Source organism: Lactuca saligna, chromosome 6, assembly GCF_052625555.1.
Source record: "Lactuca saligna cultivar CGN05327 chromosome 6, ASM5262555v1, whole genome shotgun sequence".
In the NCBI taxonomy this organism is placed as follows: Eukaryota; Viridiplantae; Streptophyta; class Magnoliopsida; order Asterales; family Asteraceae; genus Lactuca; species Lactuca saligna.
Window position 1 is genome coordinate 11,740,594 of NC_136422.1, and position 18,890 is coordinate 11,759,483.

The 18,890-nt window shown below is 34.4% G+C and overlaps 2 protein-coding genes across 4 annotated transcripts; one reads left to right on the forward strand and one right to left on the reverse strand.

The window, feature by feature from the left end:
• The first annotated feature begins 6,322 nt into the window (after positions 1-6,322).
• On the forward strand, positions 6,323-9,377 carry LOC145000503 (serine/threonine-protein kinase WNK8-like). 2 transcript variants are annotated; one of them, XM_078959734.1, is made up of 7 exons: positions 6,323-6,967; positions 7,244-7,281; positions 7,435-7,662; positions 7,754-7,974; positions 8,051-8,208; positions 8,301-8,670; positions 8,757-9,377. In XM_078959734.1, the coding sequence occupies exons 1-7, from the start codon at positions 6,842-6,844 to the stop codon at positions 9,167-9,169; spliced, it is 1,554 nt and encodes a 517-aa protein (XP_078815860.1). In that variant the 5' UTR covers positions 6,323-6,841; the 3' UTR covers positions 9,170-9,377. The 2 variants fall into 2 exon arrangements, with proteins under 2 accessions (XP_078815860.1, XP_078815861.1); XM_078959735.1 differs by lacking the exon at positions 7,244-7,281.
• A 391-nt stretch (positions 9,378-9,768) lies between these two features.
• Positions 9,769-11,710, reverse strand: LOC145002076 (protein yippee-like At4g27745). 2 transcript variants are annotated; one of them, XM_078961378.1, is made up of 3 exons: positions 11,473-11,710; positions 11,039-11,195; positions 9,769-10,217 (listed from the first exon to the last, which is right to left on the reverse strand). In XM_078961378.1, the coding sequence occupies exons 2-3, from the start codon at positions 11,129-11,131 to the stop codon at positions 9,990-9,992; spliced, it is 321 nt and encodes a 106-aa protein (XP_078817504.1). In that variant the 5' UTR covers positions 11,132-11,195; positions 11,473-11,710; the 3' UTR covers positions 9,769-9,989. The 2 variants fall into 2 exon arrangements, with proteins under 2 accessions (XP_078817504.1, XP_078817503.1); XM_078961377.1 differs by having other exon boundaries at positions 11,039-11,192; positions 11,473-11,709.
• Positions 11,711-18,890: the final 7,180 nt, after the last annotated feature.

Genomic DNA, 18,890 nt, shown 5'->3' on the forward strand with positions numbered 1-18,890 from the left:
ATTCATATTTAAATTACATACCAGGAACCAGGCGCTACAAATCTCCCCCACTTATTTTAGACTTCATCCTTGAAGTTTGCTGTTGTATTTGGAAAAAGCTCGGGGTAATGCTCCCTCATCTTATCCTCCGTCTCCCATGTTAATTCTGAGCCCATGATCTCCATTACTCACATTTGGTTAAAACCTTAAAAGTTAACAGAAGTCAACTTGAGTCAACAGTTCATGTTGACCTAATTCGTCGAGTGCAGCAAAGAAACTCGTCGAGTACCCTCATTTCCTCAGAAGCCTCATGAAAACTAACTCAACTCGTCGAGTTGACCCATCAACTCGCCGAGTTACAACATGCTCAAACCCATCGGGATAAACCCTAACCGACTCGGCGAGTCAGCTTATCGACTCGTCGGGTCCTTTCAGACTCTTTTCTCATTCACACGTTTTTAAGGCAGAAAGCAACCCCAAACTCTAGATCTAACCTCCCAAGGCTCGAATATCACGTAAAGTCACAAGCTTTACGTCCACGCATGGCACTTAAGGGTTGAAATGCCAAAAACATGATCCATTAAGGGGTTTCACTCAAAATCTCTACTATGGCTGAATAAAGTTGGGACCTTTGGACTTTAGGTACCTCATAAGGTCTAGATCTAATGTTTAAACCTTAGAATATGCTCAAGGGACTCAATAACACAAGGTGGATGGGAGAAAACCCTAAAAACTTCCCCAAACCAAGATCTACACAAAGAATGATCAAGTTAGCATCTTTGACCTCCAACAGAAGCTAACCACTGAAGAATCTATGGATCCAAACGTTCCTCCCTGGACTAAGCCAAGATGCTCTCCAAATCTTCTTCCAAAGTTGCACAAGAACACCCAAAATAGTCTCTTTCTCTCTCACAATGGATGGAACCGATATTGGGTTACTCGCAGGGCTCTGTGGAGATAAGCGAGGCGGAAATGAGGGCTTACTTGAAAAATTAGGGTTTCTCCAAACAACTCCAACTCGCAGAGTTGTTCTCTCTACTCGCCGAGTGGGTCATTAAACCCATGCGACCCAAGACGACTGCACTCACCGAGTTAGGCATCTAACTCGTTGAGTTGCTCTGCTAAGGAACATGAATTTCTCAAATATGATACCTGGATATATCAGATGTTACAACTAAAACTTACTTAAGACATAAAACACGATTTACTCCCAATTATATTGTTTTGCAAGGTCCTTTCTTACATTGTTGAACACCCGAAGATCATCCTTAGACAAGTTTTTCCCCAATTTTAACCGAAGATTCAATACACGTTTCTTTCTTTTTTCTTTTCCCATTTCCAAGAAAGCATCAAGCTTATTATCCAACCTTCAGATATCCTCCACTTCAGTCGATGAGATTTGAGCACCTTTGAGCTTTCTTTTTTGCTTTGTCTCATCCCATAGGAGATATGACAAGTTGGAGCTTCATATGACTTATCATTATTAAAGTCAATCCCTTCGATACACTCATAAGAATATTGAATATGGGTTGACTCCGAAGTTTTGCTTCGTTTAGACATCCCCGCATAATCATCGTGACTTTTTAGATTTAGACATTTTCGATTGCTCTTCATAACTCCCCAAAACGACTCATTGGAAAAAGTTATTCCGACTTTCGCCTTGTAAATCTGACGGACTTTAGCCATGACATCCACCTCAGTTGCGCCACTTTGGGGGTTGCAGATCGTGTTCAGGTAGATGTCGTTGAACTCCATTGCGACTCGGTTGACGGTCCTCCATTTCGAGTAAAGTGAATTGGGATTGTGGTACTTCCTTTACATTTGTTGACACAAAATTAATCCAAACTTTTTCTTTGAAGGTTGTTGATTCACGTGGATCGGGTCATTCGACACATCTAGCCATGATTGTGCCAGTGCCCTCTCTTCATCATTTGTCCATCCTCTATATAGAGCCCCCTTGTCCTTTTCTTGTACTTGTGGTTCGACTTAGGGCTCTTGAAATGAATCTTGAATGAGATCTTCAACGGGGCTTTCATCGGAAGAATCATTTGTCTCGTCGAGTATGCGGCATGGTTGGGATTAAAAATTACTTTGTGGTTGAGGTTGAAAAAAGAATTGAGTTTCTTGAACTGTTTCAAACAGATCAAGATCGACATTAGGACGAGGTGTTGGTTGAGATTGGTTATGGCAAAATGCCATTGTTTGAGAAGAGAACAGATTGAATGAAAATATTTGTGGAGTCATTGTAGAGGAAAGTAGTAGCTAACAGAAGAGTGAATAGGTTGATCAAACAATGGTCGATAACATGGTGGTGATGGAAGGGTTGAGGATTGAAGGTTTGGTGATTGAGTGTTTGGAGGTGGAAGATTTAATGATGGAAGGTTTGAAGCTTTCTTTTTGTTGGTTCTTGGGGTTTTCTTTGTTTGAGATGAAGACATTTTTTTGGTGAATTGAGAGAGTTTGTGAGAGAGATAATGATTTTTTGTGTGTGTAAATTGTTGAGAGTGTGATTTGATTTATAGTAGTTGAATATTTTAATTTTTTCGAATATAAAAATGTTGTCAAAAATTAAGCAAAGCTTTTACTTTGAAGTTTGTTGAGTCACGTGGATCGGATCCCCCGACACATCTAGCCATGATTGCGCTAGTTCCATCTCTTCATCATCTGTCCACCCTCTACATGGAGCCCCCTTTTCCTTTTTCTTGTACTTGTGGTTCGACTTTGGGATCTTGAAATGAATCTTGAACGAGATCTTTGATGTGGCTTTCATTGGAAGAATCATTTGACTCGTCGAGTAGGCGACGTGGTTGGGATTGAAAATTACTTTGTGGTTGAGGTTGAGAAAATAATTGAGTTTCTTGAACTGTTTCAAACGGATCAAGATCGACATTAGGACGAGGTGTTGGTTGAGATTGGCTGTGGCAAAATGCCATTGTTTGAGAAGAGAACGGATCGAATGAAAATATTTGTGAAGTCATTGTAGGAAAGTAGTAGCTAGCAGAGGAGTGAATAGGTTGATCAAATGATGGTCGATAACATGGTGGTGGTGGACAGGTTGAAATTAAATTGAAGAAATTGAATTTGGTGAAGACCATTTGAGCAATCTGGTCAAACTCACAAACACCGATCAAATTCAACTCTCACCTGATCTCTTCTCGTCAAAAGCGTAACAAGGAACCAGTGGCCACCCCCTAGCGAGAGCTAGGGGGCGGTGTTCATTGATCGGTGATGAGCATAGTGAGCCTGGTGGCAACCCCCACTCCTCTTAGTCTTATGGATGACTTGGAGATGCTCCTTTTAAGCACCAATGAAGGGAATCGTAGTACTTGAAGTGAATACTTTTGAGGTTTAGTTTTGTATATATTTTTATGTACTTGCTTCAGTTTGATTGTATTTTGATATGGAGATGTACCCCTAAGTTAAATAAAATTCTAATGTGGGACCAAATTTTGTAAGTTACAACTCCAAGTCTCCAAGTTGTAACAATATTTTAAATTTTATACATTTCAAATGTATATTGTTGCAACAATAATTGTAGTTGTGCGGTGCTTGAGATATATCTCCAATGCAATTATTGTAACGGATATGCTATTTATAGAAAATTTTCACAAGTCACAAGATATTCCACTATACCGATAATAGTTGACTACACTTTGTCGGATTTACCTTAAACCCCTCCACATGTTGGAGATCATCAATGCAAATGCTTTTTACATTATCACAAACAATATCCTTATATTTTGGAATACTGAGCAACCATATAGAAGTTATTATAAGGAACAAAACCACTTGGTAAAGATAGGTTAACACTTATCCCCCCTTCTTTCAACCACACATATTTTTATTATATATATTAAAAATAAAATAAAATTTAGTTGTATTATTAAATATTTTACGTTATGGTATATTATATAAAATAATAAAATAATAATGTATCGGGCTTAAAATAAAGTAATTGTTACTTTTGAGCCGTTGTTAAAAACTAGGATTAGCCGGCGGCAAACCCCAGGAATCACGGACGTACTGTTCTTCTTTGGATGAGAGGTAGATATTTACATAATTTACCCTTTAAGTTTTACTAATTTTATAGATTACAACTAACTCCTAAAAGTTACAAGAACTAACTAAGCTTTTGATTGTTTTTGTTATTTACATTTCCTTCTCCAATTTCAATTTCACATTGCTCATTCTTTATGTACTTCTTTATCTATAAAACTAATGAATGTCAATAGTTAATATTAATAGATTTTTTTTTTGTCAAGTTTTTGAATGTTTTAAAATGCACCTAACTTATGAGTTTGTTATTAGTTGTATGATTTCCATTTTAGCATTTACATCTTTTAAACCTATTTTGAAGATGGTTACTTTTTCAAGATCCGTATAGGAAAACAAAATTTTATAAATATGAAGGATTATTTTGATTTCTAAGACTTGTGGGTGTGGTTTAAGCATATTATAAAATCATAACCGTCCCTTTTGTTTGACTAATTCTAATATAATTTCTTGTTAGTGTAAAATACAAGATTTATGCCTACTTTATTGATAAATTGATAAACATATGGGTGTCTATAAGATTTTCTTTTGCATTATTAATTCATACGAGCCGGATTTCATATAATTTTAGTTTTAGAGACTAATGAAATTGGTAAGACTCATTAAATTTGACGTATACTGCATGGCCATAGTCAAAACTAGTAGTGTCTATTTGTCTTCATCTCTATACTTAAATTTTATATATATATATATATATATATATATATATATTTATCTTTACTACTTATAAAAAAAATCTAACTATTTCTATAAATAGATTGAATATAATAATATTATTTTTTTAAGACGTCCAAACTATTAAGCTTGAAGTACAACCCATTTATAATATAATAATATTAAAACTTTAACCATATCCTTTATCCCTTAAAAATCTCGTATCAAATAAATAGAAGACTTCATTTGCAAATTGAACAAGTCAATCTCAACACTTCAGCCATTTGAAGTGGTCAATGTCAACAATTTATAGAGGATCTCTTCTCTCACATTGGTAACAAGCCATCTCATAATATCTATCTTCGTAATCCCTTCAAAATAAGAAATATACGCACACTCTCTCGAAGAACCCTAACCAGTAACCAAGACAGTATAACCACCACCACCACAGCCGCTCTGCCTCCTTCCACCTTCAACCAACCACTATCACGACTATCGTCCTTCCTCTCACCCACGACATGAACTTTCTTTTGGAACATAACATTTTTCTTTAAAAAAAATATCGTTGAAAGAAGCTATTTGTCCCCGTCGCTGTGCGCGGGTAACGGCTAGTATATATATATATATATATATATATATATATATATATATATATATATATATATATATATATATATATATATATATATATATATATAGAACACAACATACAATACCTAAAATTAAGATATTAATTGGTTTGCTACCAAGTGTTCTATAAGAGTTGGTCAAAAGATGGTTGCTATTAAAATGATGAACTTGACTTGTGATTTTTAATCAAGTATTACTCAACCTAAGTACTCAAGACTTGAATATACTCTTAAAGTCCAAAAAAGTAACTGCCCACATATATATTTTTTTTCTAAAAAAATCGAATGTTTGTTTGATTTGGATTATAACTATATTTGATATGTTGGAATTCGGGTTACGATATTTGATTGATGGATAAATGATTAAATTTTAAACGATAAGGTAAGAATAATGATTAGAAATTAATATCAATAAAATCAAATTGCTTTTTAAAATTTGCTTAATTCATGACCCATCTTGAAAAGAGGGAAGGAAAGTGAGTTAAACGTTTCCTAGGTTTTTTATTTATTTATTTTTTATTTAAAGTTGATTTTATAACAAGTAGTTATTTTATATCGGAAAGATATTAAAAAAGCTAGTGAATAAAAAAAATGATAAAATAAGATAGAGATAACGATGAAGAGAATAATTTTTTTACACCTTTTATTTTTTTAGAAGGTGTTTTGATAATTGATATACTACACATAGGATATTTGATATGATATGATTTGATTTCTTGTTGAAATTGTAGATATTAGGATAAATATAAAAATACGTAACTACCACTAACTTTGATTATCTATAATTACAATAATCACTTCTAAAATATAAAAATGTATACTCTCTAAGAAAAAGTTATAAAAGTTATGGTATTTGAAAATAAGAAGACTAAAAAGTTATAAAAACAACCGTTTTGAAACAATATACGAAAAGAAAAAGATTTTGTAGTTAAATATGAACATTGATTAATAGTGTAGGGACGACATCTGCAATTTACTCTTTCTTAAATAAGGCAAGATTATGTTGTTAAAGACTACGGTTTCCTCGCTGGAAATTGGGGATTAGGGTTTTATAAATCTGTCAATGCTTGCCTTCCAACCTACGAAAATTGATTCCCTCGATTCCTACTCGCCAACAATCCTATATTCTGCTTCCTAATTATCGTAAGGGGGATTGATTTTTGGGTTCTGATTTCCTTTATTCTTGTCACAATCGCATTGCTTGCATTCAAAGTAGTTTCATCATATATGTGTGTATGCATGGTTGGGGATCTGAAGATTTCGAGGCATGTCTAGGTTATTTGGAGAAGAAACGCGACTGGTTTCCAGAATTTCGATTCTTTCGAAGAATTCGCACACATTATTGCCGATGAGTTTTGCTGGAATCTACTTTAGAATCCGATCATCAATCGATTCTTTCTACGTTGCCTGCGAAGCGTTTTCTGAACACCGCCAACTATAGTCGTTTTCTCTCGTTTTCGCTCGTTCGTTGGCTGCCGTTTTCTTCTACGTTTTACGGATCCGTTACCTTGTAATTGTTGTTACTGATGGCTTCTGGAGTGAGTTTTTTGGTTCCTGAGAATGATTTGCTTTCGAAACTGAAACTGAATGCGAGGCCAGAGCTCGAGGATGCTGATGTTTTGGAAAGATGCCCTAACAATCGTTACATTCGGGTAAGATCAATTTTCAATGCATATTGTTCAATAAGAACAAAATTATTCATAATGCTGGTCGCTGGAGTAGAAGTGTTTTCAACGTTGTTTATTCATATGCTTTGGTGAAACAAACATAAGATTGGATTCATCTCAAAACATATTATGCTATTCACTAGAATTTAACCATATAATCGTGAGTATATTATGTTATACACGTTGAAGTTTTACTATAAGGTTTATTGGCCATAGCGAGTAATTACCAGTTTCTTAGCTCTTTCTGTTTTCTTTCTTCAGTATAATGAAATGCTGGGGAGAGGAGCATTCAAGACTGTGTATGATTTCTTGACTTCTAACTCTTTTCCTTATCTATAACTTTGTATATTCTAATTGTAGATATAACTTTATTGTACTGATGATCTTCTACTATTTTGTTCTTTAACATAACAATCCTTACTTATTTAGATTTCTTTTCTTGATATGAACAGCTACAAGGGATTTGATGAAATTGAAGGAATTGAAATTGCCTGGAACCAAGTGAGACTGGATGATGCTATGCAATCTCCAGAACATCTAGAAAGAGTTTATTCAGAGGTTCACTTGCTGAGAACACTAAAACATGAAAACATAATCAAATCATATGTTTCTTGGGTGGATGATGAGAAGAAAACTATCAACATGATCACCGAATTATTCACTTCCGGGAGTTTAAGACAGTAAGTCATCTTCTTCATGTTCTTTCTCTTGTGCTTATAGACCATTTAAATCAATGAACAAGAACTAAACTATGTTCACATCTTTAATCAGGTATCGCAAGAAACATAAGAGTGTTGATTTGAAGGCTATCAAGAATTGGGCCAGGCAGATTCTTAAAGGATTGGTGTATCTCCACAGTCATGAACCACCTATTATTCATAGAGATTTGAAATGTGACAACATTTTTGTGAATGGAAATCATGGAGAAGTCAAAATTGGTGATCTTGGATTAGCAACCCTAATGCTGCGCCCTACTGCCAAAAGTTTAATTGGTAATTGATCAATCAATTCATATCTTTTCATTAATCTCAATCTAGCAAACACTTTAATTGGTTTGTTTCATTACAGGAACTCCTGAATTCATGGCTCCAGAACTCTATGAAGAAGAATACAACGAACTTGTCGACATTTATTCATTTGGAATGTGCATATTAGAGTTGATCACTTGTGAATATCCCTACAGTGAATGCAGAAATCAAGCACAAATCTACAAGAAAGTTTCTTCAGTAAGTGTTAGTTATTATCTTTTATGTTTCATCATTCATGTTACATACAGACTTGTAATTATAATTTACATATATGAAAATATGTTTTTCAGGGTATAAAGCCTTTGGGTCTATCAAAAGTGAAAGATCCAGAAGTGAAGGAGTTCATAGAGAAGTGTTTGGTTCCAGTTTCTGAAAGGCTACCTGCAAAAGAGCTTTTGAAAGATCCATTTCTTAACCCTGATAGCAACATGAAGGAGCGTGTATGCCAGCCTGTCAAGATAAAGTCAACAAACTTACCAAAAGTCAACCTGTCTCCAATGGAGATTGATAATAAGAGCAACACTAGCAGCAGCAGCAGCAGCCCACGTCTTCATTCCCTTGAGTTGCAGTGTCTGAATGAGAGAAATGAAATTAGACTCAGAGGGGAGAAGAATGAAAATAACTCTATCTATTTAAACTTGAGAATAGATGATTTCACTAGTAAGAAATCAACAAAACATAAACAACCATTCTTTTTATTTATTGAAATATATATAATTTTATATATTTATGTTTGTTTTTAACAGATACAGCGAGGAACATTCAGTTCATGGTTTATATAGATGTGGATACAGCACATTCAATAGCTCTTGAAATGGTGGAACAGCTGGATTTAATACATGAAGAAGTTGCTGTCATTGCTGAGCTGATTGATGAACTGATGTTGAAATTTGAGCCAACGTGGAAACCTTCAGTCCCAAAATCCAACTCAAGTGGAATCATAAGCTCTTCGGAAGGTTCTATAATCATGTCCAATGATGACATGTCGCATGAAGATTGTGAGGTGGAAGAAGATGCGTGTGAAGATTTGAAGCAAGAACTTTATGATATTAATGCTCAGTATGATCAGTTTTGTAGTGAGTTATTGAAGTGCAAGGAATCTGCGATTGCTGATGCTAAGAAGAGACATGTGTTGAAGAAGAAGGTGGTGGTTTTTTGACTTTTGGTGTAAAGACTTATTAGCTTTTTAGAGATTTGGATTATGGCTTTGCTTTGTTGGAGGTTTTGTTTTTTCTGGTGATTTGGGTGTTTTGATTTTCTTTGATTTTTTTTTTTTAGGTTGTAGAGATGTTGGTTTGGAGGTTTTGATGAATTCTTTGATGATGATGATGATAATTGATTAATCTTGAATTGTTTTTTTAATATAATCTCTTGTGTCTTTTTGCTTTTGTTCCGAGTTCCATTACTTTAAATATTGTTGTCGAACCCTAGCGCTATATTTGACATACTAGTTGAAAAGTTATCAAAACTATTTGATAAAAAATAACGATTGGTAAAAAACTAGTTATAAGATATAATAAGAGATAAAAAGGAAATTTAAAAGAATATATAAGATTTAACAAAATTCCCGAGAAGCTAGTTTTTTTAAAAAGCTAGTCTATGACACTTTAAAAAAGTTCAACAGCTAGTGTGGCATACTAAACACAACCGAGATCAATTCTCATTGATATTCATAGTGTTAAAATTTGTCTTAAAAGTTGAATTAATGTAAAACAAAGGACATGTTTCTTTTTTTGTTGAGAAATAACACAGATTACATACATAAAAGAATCACCATACCAAATGATGAGAGATCATTTCATTTACACCCTTTGATTTACAAGAACAAAAAAACAAAAGCTGTTCACTTGTTCATAGACTTCCATTAATGCAAGGTTAACAAAGAAAACACTTTCCAATCAAATACAATATATTATTGGATAGCATCAACACAAACTAGACATTTCATAGAATATGAAAAAGGGATTTAAAATTCATCACTACCAATTCTCTTTCACAATTTTGGACTTCTCAAGAATGATTTTTCCTTCCTTGTACTTTTGTGATTCTTCATACGCGCGTTCATATTTCCATCCCAACACCTCACGACAATCAGAGCAGTACACATCAGCAACCGTGTGGAGACCCGTCATTAGGTGTCTGTCTTCTTTTGGCCCCATGGAAACATTCATTGCATGGGAGAACAAAAAAGCTCTACCATTTCTCCCCTAACATCAATAAAAAAAACAAAAACCAATTTCAATCCAATGTTAAGTACCTATAAAATCCACAATTATAATAGCTAAAGAATCTCCATAACTTTTGTAAAAAAGTTGTTTTTCCAACAAACACATGAGGAGCATTATGTGAGATGTAAATCAGGTACAACTGCGCTGAACTGGTCAACACTGACTTGTACTAGGAGCATCATGTGAGATGTAAACTAGGTACACAACTTACCACTAGATGACTTACATAAATCAAAGTACATAGTGGCCCACATAAGAGCCCAATCTACATCAAGAATATACATAACAGAAATATCATGAAAACCAACAAAAATCCCCTCTTTCTAAGCATAGATTTAAATCAAGAAACATCCTTTTACTCAAAATAGTCTACCACTTCTCATGTTATTTCATGGTTTCTGTTTCTTGGAGCTAAATGCCACAAACCCAGATCAAGAATCATAGAAAAGGTTTAAGAATTTTCTCATTTACATATTTATATGTTTGCATAGGGATGATAAGGCTTATATGACATAATACACCTAATAATAGTACAAAGATGCAGATACTTGTTGATTATTTGATCTCTCGAACACCATTAAGGGCATAAAATTCATCTATAGCTTAAGTTTTAATCCTTTTTCATCTTTAGTTACTTGTTTCCACTATCGATTTGGGCTAAAGGTGTTAGATAAAAAGAATCCACCATTTCAAGAATTGTAAAAACCCACAGTTGATCTAAAAAGGACTTCACAGATAAAGCATGAATGAAGTGTAGTTGAAGAATTTGATCCGTAATTCTTTAATAACCTTTACTTTACCTGAAAAGCTTTAGAAATAACATCATCGTGAAGGGCAACATGATTTCGACAATTACAGCAACAGTATAACCTCGGACCAATCATTTCCGCCATTGATGAATGATGATCAAACACCCAAAAGTTTATCTCAAATGACTTTTTGTCAATATCAAATCTGCTGGCACAATCAGGAAGATACCCAAAATCAGATGATCACTCAAACAAAGAAAGAGAAATGAAAAAAAGTAACCCCTTTTTCCAATTATCCTATCCACAAGAAAAATTGATACGTAGCTTGTACGCAGTTCTTTGACCAAGTATATCCGCTTTAAAGAAAGTGATTTTACGAAAAAAGATAAAGAAATTGAAATGGGTAATTACTAATTAGCGTAATCATATGATTAAGCTCAAGAAAGCATAAAAGAAGATGGAAATTAGGATTAACGAAAGCGTACCCTGTAACTGAAAGAAGCTGAAAGTGAAGAACATGAGGATTGAAGGTGTGAATTCACTCGACTTGTTGTGTATATGTAATCTACACGGAAATTTGTAAATCTGTGACGTGGGTGTTTGAATTTTGTGAATTGGAATTGGAATTGGATTTGGGATGGTAGGGTTTTCTTGTTTTTGGACATGGAGGTACGTCGGATTTTAAGTGGGTTCTTGTAAATCGATTTTTGATTGCCGACCCCTTTTGAATTGTCGTATTTATCCATCTGCCTTTAGACACTTTTTTTCATTTTGGTTCATTTCTCTACATTATTGGGGTTGATTGGAACATGTCGGTTGGTGAAATCATAAAGAAAACAACCCATTTCACTTTCAAACTTTTCATTTCAAGAAAGATTTATTCTTTTGGTTTGGGCTTGCCGACCCCTTCGGCCTTTTACTCGCTTTTTCACTTTGGGGATTAATTTGGCTTGTAAAATTTGACCAACTCTAATAAAATGCATGAAACTAAATTCAATACACTTAATGGGGGAGGAAACAATGGAGAAAGATAGAATAAAAAGTAAAAAGTACATGTCAAAAGTAGGTCTGACGGATTGGTGGGTCAAAAAACATAAACTCAACCGAACCCATATAATATATGGGTTGATGGGTTGGAAACCTCAACTCAACCCAACCCATATAACCCATTTAAATATATGGATTCACGGGTTTACAAGTTAATGGATCAAATCCAATCCATATAACCCGTTTAATAAATAAGCAACACATTTTAAAAAATGAGGTTTTTTCCACGTAAATTCATCAAATAATTAAAATAATTAACATAAAAAAAGTTTTCAACATAAAGTCATTAAGTCAATAACATCCAAATAAAAATGAAAAATGAAAACATTCAGTGAAAGTGGACGTGTTCTTCGTTGGTGACTTGTGAAAATAACGACATATATTTTTTTTCTTTTATTGATTAATGAACTACAAACGCAGATTAGTCACATACGAATACGGAAAGAACACAATGATACATAATATTATGAATACGGATGGAAATCAAATTTCATTAATAATTAAATATATCATTTTTTAGATGTATTATATATATATATATATACGGGTTGGCGAGTTGACCCAAGAACCCAAACAGATAACCCAACCCAACCCATGAAATAAACGGGTTGGTGGGTTGACGAGTTGGTAGGTCAAAAATCTCAACCCAAATTCGTCTATTTTTAGGTTGGGTCAGTTTCGGGTTACGGGTTGGATCGAGAGTTGTCATCCCTAGTTAAAAGAAAGTCACACTCTTGTAACAAAGAAAACTACTCAAATACATTAAGGGGGTGTTTGGCTTAGCTTTTTAAGTTCAAAAGTCATTTTTGAAAAAAAAAAAAGCAAAAGATGTTTGGCAAAGTTGGTTTTAAAAGTTACTTTTGGATTTTTATACAAGGAAAATGAACTTTTTGGAAAAGTCAGGAAATACTTATTTTTTGTAACTTTTCCAAAAAGGACTTTTGGGCTTTTAAAAGCTAAGCCAAACACCTCCTAATTCCAAACCTCAAAATTCTTCTACTTAGATCATGTCTTTTGAAATAAAGTCATACTTCTTCACATCTAACCTAATATGATATTCTCGCTTCTTTTTAGGCTCGTCCTTCCCTGCTCATATCATAAAAAAAATACCATCTCCACCTCTCTAAAGGTGATACAAATACGACAAACATGACTTTTAAAAGGCTTAAGAAAGTATAAATTGTTGACTTTTTTTGTGATAGTTTTTGAGAAGTAAATTGCTTTGATTTAGAGGGTTAGGAAACACATCACAATCATGTTGGGGGAGAGTTTAGTAGGTGTTACACCGTAGCAACACTGTTCTTTTGTATTTGTGTTTTGTCTCAGTTTTGGTTCTTGCTGGATTGAAAGATACCCTCTTCTCATTTGGCCGTACACTATCACCCGGATAGTGGAACTACATAAATAAGTGTATTGTCGTATCATTAGTATTATTTATTTTGATTGATTATGTTGTATTTATTTGAATAATATAAGTCAATGGTTCTTGTGTATTCTTATTTTGTAACATCTGACTTTTGATGTATACTTTCTTTTAATTAAAATTGATTTTTTTAGAGTTTCCATGACGTTTCGAGGCATCTTTGGGTCGCGAGTCTCTTTTGACTTGCCACGACATGGCAGGTAAAGGCTATGATGTGGCCGCCGCTGACACCTTAATCCTAATTTTTCGGGTATTTAAAGGGAAGTGGGAGGCTAGGGTTGCTCATCCTCAACCTCCATCACTCTCAAACCCTCCATAAACCTAACTTTAATCCTCCTTGGTGCTCTTATGCTCATTTTAGCAAACTTGTGGTGGTTTTGAAAGAAGAATGAGAAGAGCTAGCATCTTGGTTCAGTAAACAATCCTTTCCTCCATTTGTGTGCATCTTCTAGACTCTATGTAAGTCCTCAAATTTCAACCTTTTTGTGTTCTTCTTCATAGATTTAGGTTTTGGAGCATGGTTTGGTGCTTTTGGAGTGGTTTGAGTAGTTATAAGAGATGAAGTTGCAACTTTATGGTTTCTCTATGTCCCTTGAGTGTTATAACTCATAGATCTGGAATTTTGTGGTATGAGCTATGCATGGATATTGAGTCATATTGTTCCTTTTTGACCTAATTTAAAAAAGGTCATGCATGGGTCACACACGTCCATAAAGTTTGGATTTTTATGGACAATTAGGGTCCTAGAAGCATTTTGGAGAAGTTGGACTAACAACCCTCGGGTTAAGTGCTTAATGGTTAAGTCTTTGCCATTTTTAGCCTTATGGAACCTAGATTTAGAGATTTTTTTTCCTTTTGGGTGGACTTAATGGATAAAGTTGGAAGCTTTATCCTTCTAGGCCATATTTCAGAATAAATTTGAGCTCTGGAGCTCTTGGGGCTGAAGGAGACATCTTAACCTATTAAGTTGTTTTGAATCCAATGCCCATGACGTGGCATCAGGTCGCCACACCATGACGACTGGGGTTGAATAGATTTTCTTATCCTAATCTGATGCTACGATGTGGCCAAGGATGGCCATGACGTGGCGAGTCGATTAAGCTAATGTTTGACTGTTAACTTTGACATTTGACTGTTGACTTTGAGGGTTGACTCTTGACTTGCTGTCTTGGGTAAAATGTCTAGTTTTAGAAGGTAGACTAAGGGTCTTCCCTGTGTGTTACCTAGGTGGCATGTAGTTTAACATCCCAAAAATTTCAATAAATTTAAACATTTCAAAATAGTTCATTTACTAATAAAATTCTTTACAAAACCGTTGTATCCAAAACATGATTTAAAATCAAAGTCTCTCAAGATCCAATCATTAGTAAAAACCAAAGATGTGTATGGTTACGCATTCACCTCGTCACGATCCTCTGAAAAACTTGAACCATAAACTAAAACTGTAAGCATGAAGCTTAGTGAGTTCCCCCAAAGTACCAACACACAAACATATAACATATACAAATAACTGTTGGATTAATGTCTAAGTCCATAACTATAATTGGTAAAACTTGACCCGACCCCGCATGGTCCATTTGGGTTGCATGGCATCATGCACTTGGATAGACTAAAATGAGAGAAATAATACTTAAGGTTTATTAATATATTATAAGTTCTAATATATTAATAAGGTTATTTAATTAGTATTGATCAAGAATTAATTTGGAATTAATTAAGTGATCAAAAGGAGACTAATTAAATATATGGGTTGATTGAGTAAATCATTCATTCTTATATATGTGAGCTTGTGATACAAGATTCCTTATGTTGGACTAAGTCCATGGGGTTGACCTATGGATGCTCCATGGAGGTTAAAATCCATGGAGCATAAGGAATGGGTAAAGTCATGAGTTACATAGTGTAACCCTAATAGCCACCATATAAAAGAATCCCATGGCCCAAGAAATCGTACACTATATGTGTGTGTGAGAGCTAAACGATTTCATGGAGTGTTCAAGTTTCTCTAAGTTATTCCAAGTGCTTATGGTGTTGTGTGAAACATTTGAGGTGTCACACTTGGGGCACTAGGCACTCAAGCTTCATGAAGACAAGCACCAACAAAAGGTATGTTATTCTAACTTGTGTCATTCAAAGTTTTGTATGCTAGAATAGTACAATACCTTGGAAAGTTGATATTTGCATGTATAATAGAGAAAACATAGATCCAAGGTATTTAGGGTTGCATGTACACTTAGGAGTGTTAGATTGCTCAAAACCCAACAGTGGTATCAGAGACAAGGCTTGTTTTCTTGTTGTACTTGCTTAAACTGCTTAAAAATCGACTTTTGGTGCTGTCTGCCCAGCAGAATCGCCGAGTCCATGAAGGGACTTGACGAGTCCAAGGCAAAATGCATCCAACTCGTCGAGTTTGTTCATGCACTCGACGAGTTGGACCCCCAGACAACATATTTTCGAGTTTTGGTGCTGGAATTGGTCTAGAATCATTACCTTTGACTGTTTTGGGCTTATAAAACTTGTTTTGAATGTGGTAATGATTATGTTAAACCAATTTCAATGCCATAATAGAAGTTTCAAGTTTATATGTGTTCATGTTATTCTTGAAAATTGTTGATTATGAATGATCATGCTTATGAGTTTTGTTAGATCATAGGAATTGTGTGCAAATAGTTTGTTGATATAATTCATGATCTTGTTGAAAATTGTATGGAGTTCATAACTTGTCCTCAAGTTATGAATTTTTCAATAATTTTATGTTTCCATGATTTATGAGTTATTTTAGATTGATAATGAAAAAAATTATGTTTTAGTTGTTTTCAATCCATATTAGTCTAAAAGAAGTTCATAAAATATGTTTTTGTAACTTGTCTTCAAGTTATGTGAAAAGTCATATTTATGAATCTTAAAAACTTATAAAAGTTTTGTAGGTTACATAAAATGTAAGAGTTTTTTTCATTAAATAGTTTAATGACTCCATAACTTGTCCTCAAGTTATGGATGTTGAAGAGACACTTCTTTAAAGTGTTTTTAAAGAATAAGGGGTTACATTAAAATGAAGAGTCTTCATTTTAATGAACCATTAAACTCATAAGTTATGATTTAAAGAGTCTTGAAATAGTTTCAAAACTTGCCCTCAAGTTTTGGAATTTGAAAAGTTACTCCTCATGTATACTTTAATTCCAAATTGAACATTGAATTTTTAAAAGGTTTAAAATTCAACCCTTATACTATTATTATAATTTTAATTATATAGATATGTATAAGAGGAAGTCAATCTTACCGTTAGTAGACCTCATTCACAAAGCCGGTCTATAAGGGGGTATAAGGTTACTGCCTATAAAATGACAGTTTAATGGGTGTCCACTCTCACCCACCGCTTCCTTGACTGGTGGAGGGTCGTTAGCCGAACGGGTAGGAATGGACTATAATTCTCCCTTCATTAAAAGTATAATGAAAAATACTAAGTAACTAAACACTTATAAATTCCTAATCTTAGTTACTTAGGAAAATGTGAAAAGGTGCTAGCCCATAAAATTACACTTTGTACCTTACCAAGTCGTTAGTGGAGCGTGTGTGGTTAACCGGCACACTAACATGGACTAGTAAGAGTGGAAAAGGGTAACTTGACTTTATTATAGATCGGTGGAGCGTGTGTGGTTAACCGGCACATCGATTAGGTAATATTCTTAAGGGTACCAAGTCAATTTGTATGGTTATTCATACCTTGTTTGTGATCCTCGGCATCCCAGTCACAAACTTGAGAGGGCACAATCGAGATTCAAACATGCCATTGAAAAGTTCAATGTATCTCAAAAGATCTAGGAGTTTCAAAACCAGTAAAACCTAATAATAAAATATTTCGTTTTCATGGTGGAAATTGGTAAATCGTCATTTGCCTACCTTTAACTATTTTATAACTTGGATTGCGGCATCCCTCTTCCAGTTATAAATAGGTTATTGGGTCCTAGCCTTAATACTTCATATTGGGTGTTGTATTAAGGACTTTAAATCAACTAACTTGAGTTTCTCCCATTATAGATGTTTAGTTTAGACAGCTATGGTCTTCCCAAATCTTTAGGAACAAGCTTCCTAATGAAGATGATATCCCAAATGGCAATGAAGGTGAAAGATCAATCCCTTTGTTGGGCATTTGTGGGACCAGAAATCATACTTCACTTAATCCACCTCCTCCAATAAATCTCCCTATCCCACAAGTTTTAAGACTTGATAAGTTCTAAGTCACTCAATCCCTATTGGCAAGCAAAGTTTATATGTGCTTAGATCTTGGGGATTAAGCCACATATTGACAAGTCGGGAGAGTCGGGTGTCGAAGTCTCGAGGTAGCTGGCTGCTGACTTGGTTCTTCAGTCACTCCCTGATGACAGGTCGCGACAAGACCCTTAATGATCTTACCTATTTGCTCGATGATGCTAAATCAGCAATGATTTGGAGCATTAGTAAAGCAAATTGGATTGGAAGATCTACTTTCCAAACCTATTTGGACATTGAAAATGGTGACATTGGAGGTCCAGGAAAAACTTTCTCTTCCCAATGGAAAGGGATCGGCCATAGTTAACTCGGTTGACCAAATGGTAAAGAGAAAGGTTAAGTCTGTGATAGTTCCATGTACGTTTCCAAAGAGTCCATATGATTATGTTGCCAAAGGAAAGATTTTGGTTGCGAAGCTGCTAAATTTACCTGAAACATCTTAAGGATGGTAAAGTCAATAGGTTTGACTCTACTTCAGGTAAAGTCCATTGTCTAACTCTATTAAGTTTCTATTCTGAGATTCTTATTGCATAATGTGACGAGGTCACATGTTGATGTTTTAAGAATCAAAGAAAAAGTGAAGAAACTTAAAGGAAGTATATGCTGATTCTGATCGCGAAGATGGATTTCGATCGCATGGTTCGGTAATCAGAATTTTGAGCTGTTACTTAAGAATTATGATATATTGCTTAGGAATAGATAACAACAAGTTTTCCATATGGATTGTAAGGATTAATTTTTCCGCAAAGTTTTAAAATAAAAGAAAAATGGTTTTGATTTTATTTATTTTAAGTATCCTTACAATGACATTTGTGAAAAATTGTTGATTATATGTTTCCATTGATAAGCAATATTGGAAATGGATTTGATTCTTTCATTTGTGGTAGTGTCATAGTTTACCAAATAAGGAAAGATTCTCATCACCCAAGTTTCAGTTGGATAGAAACTTGGAATCATGCAAGTTGTATTGTGTGATGAATGAGAATTTTCATCTTTGGTAAATTAAGACTAATTCCTTGTTCACATTCGCATGTGATTCAAGTGAAGGACTAAAGGATTGGGTACACTTGGTTGTGTGCTGGTCAGGTCCACCACAAAGGTTGATAAGAATATTCATTATGATTTACTAAAGTTTAGTAAATATGGTTATACTTACAAGTTTAA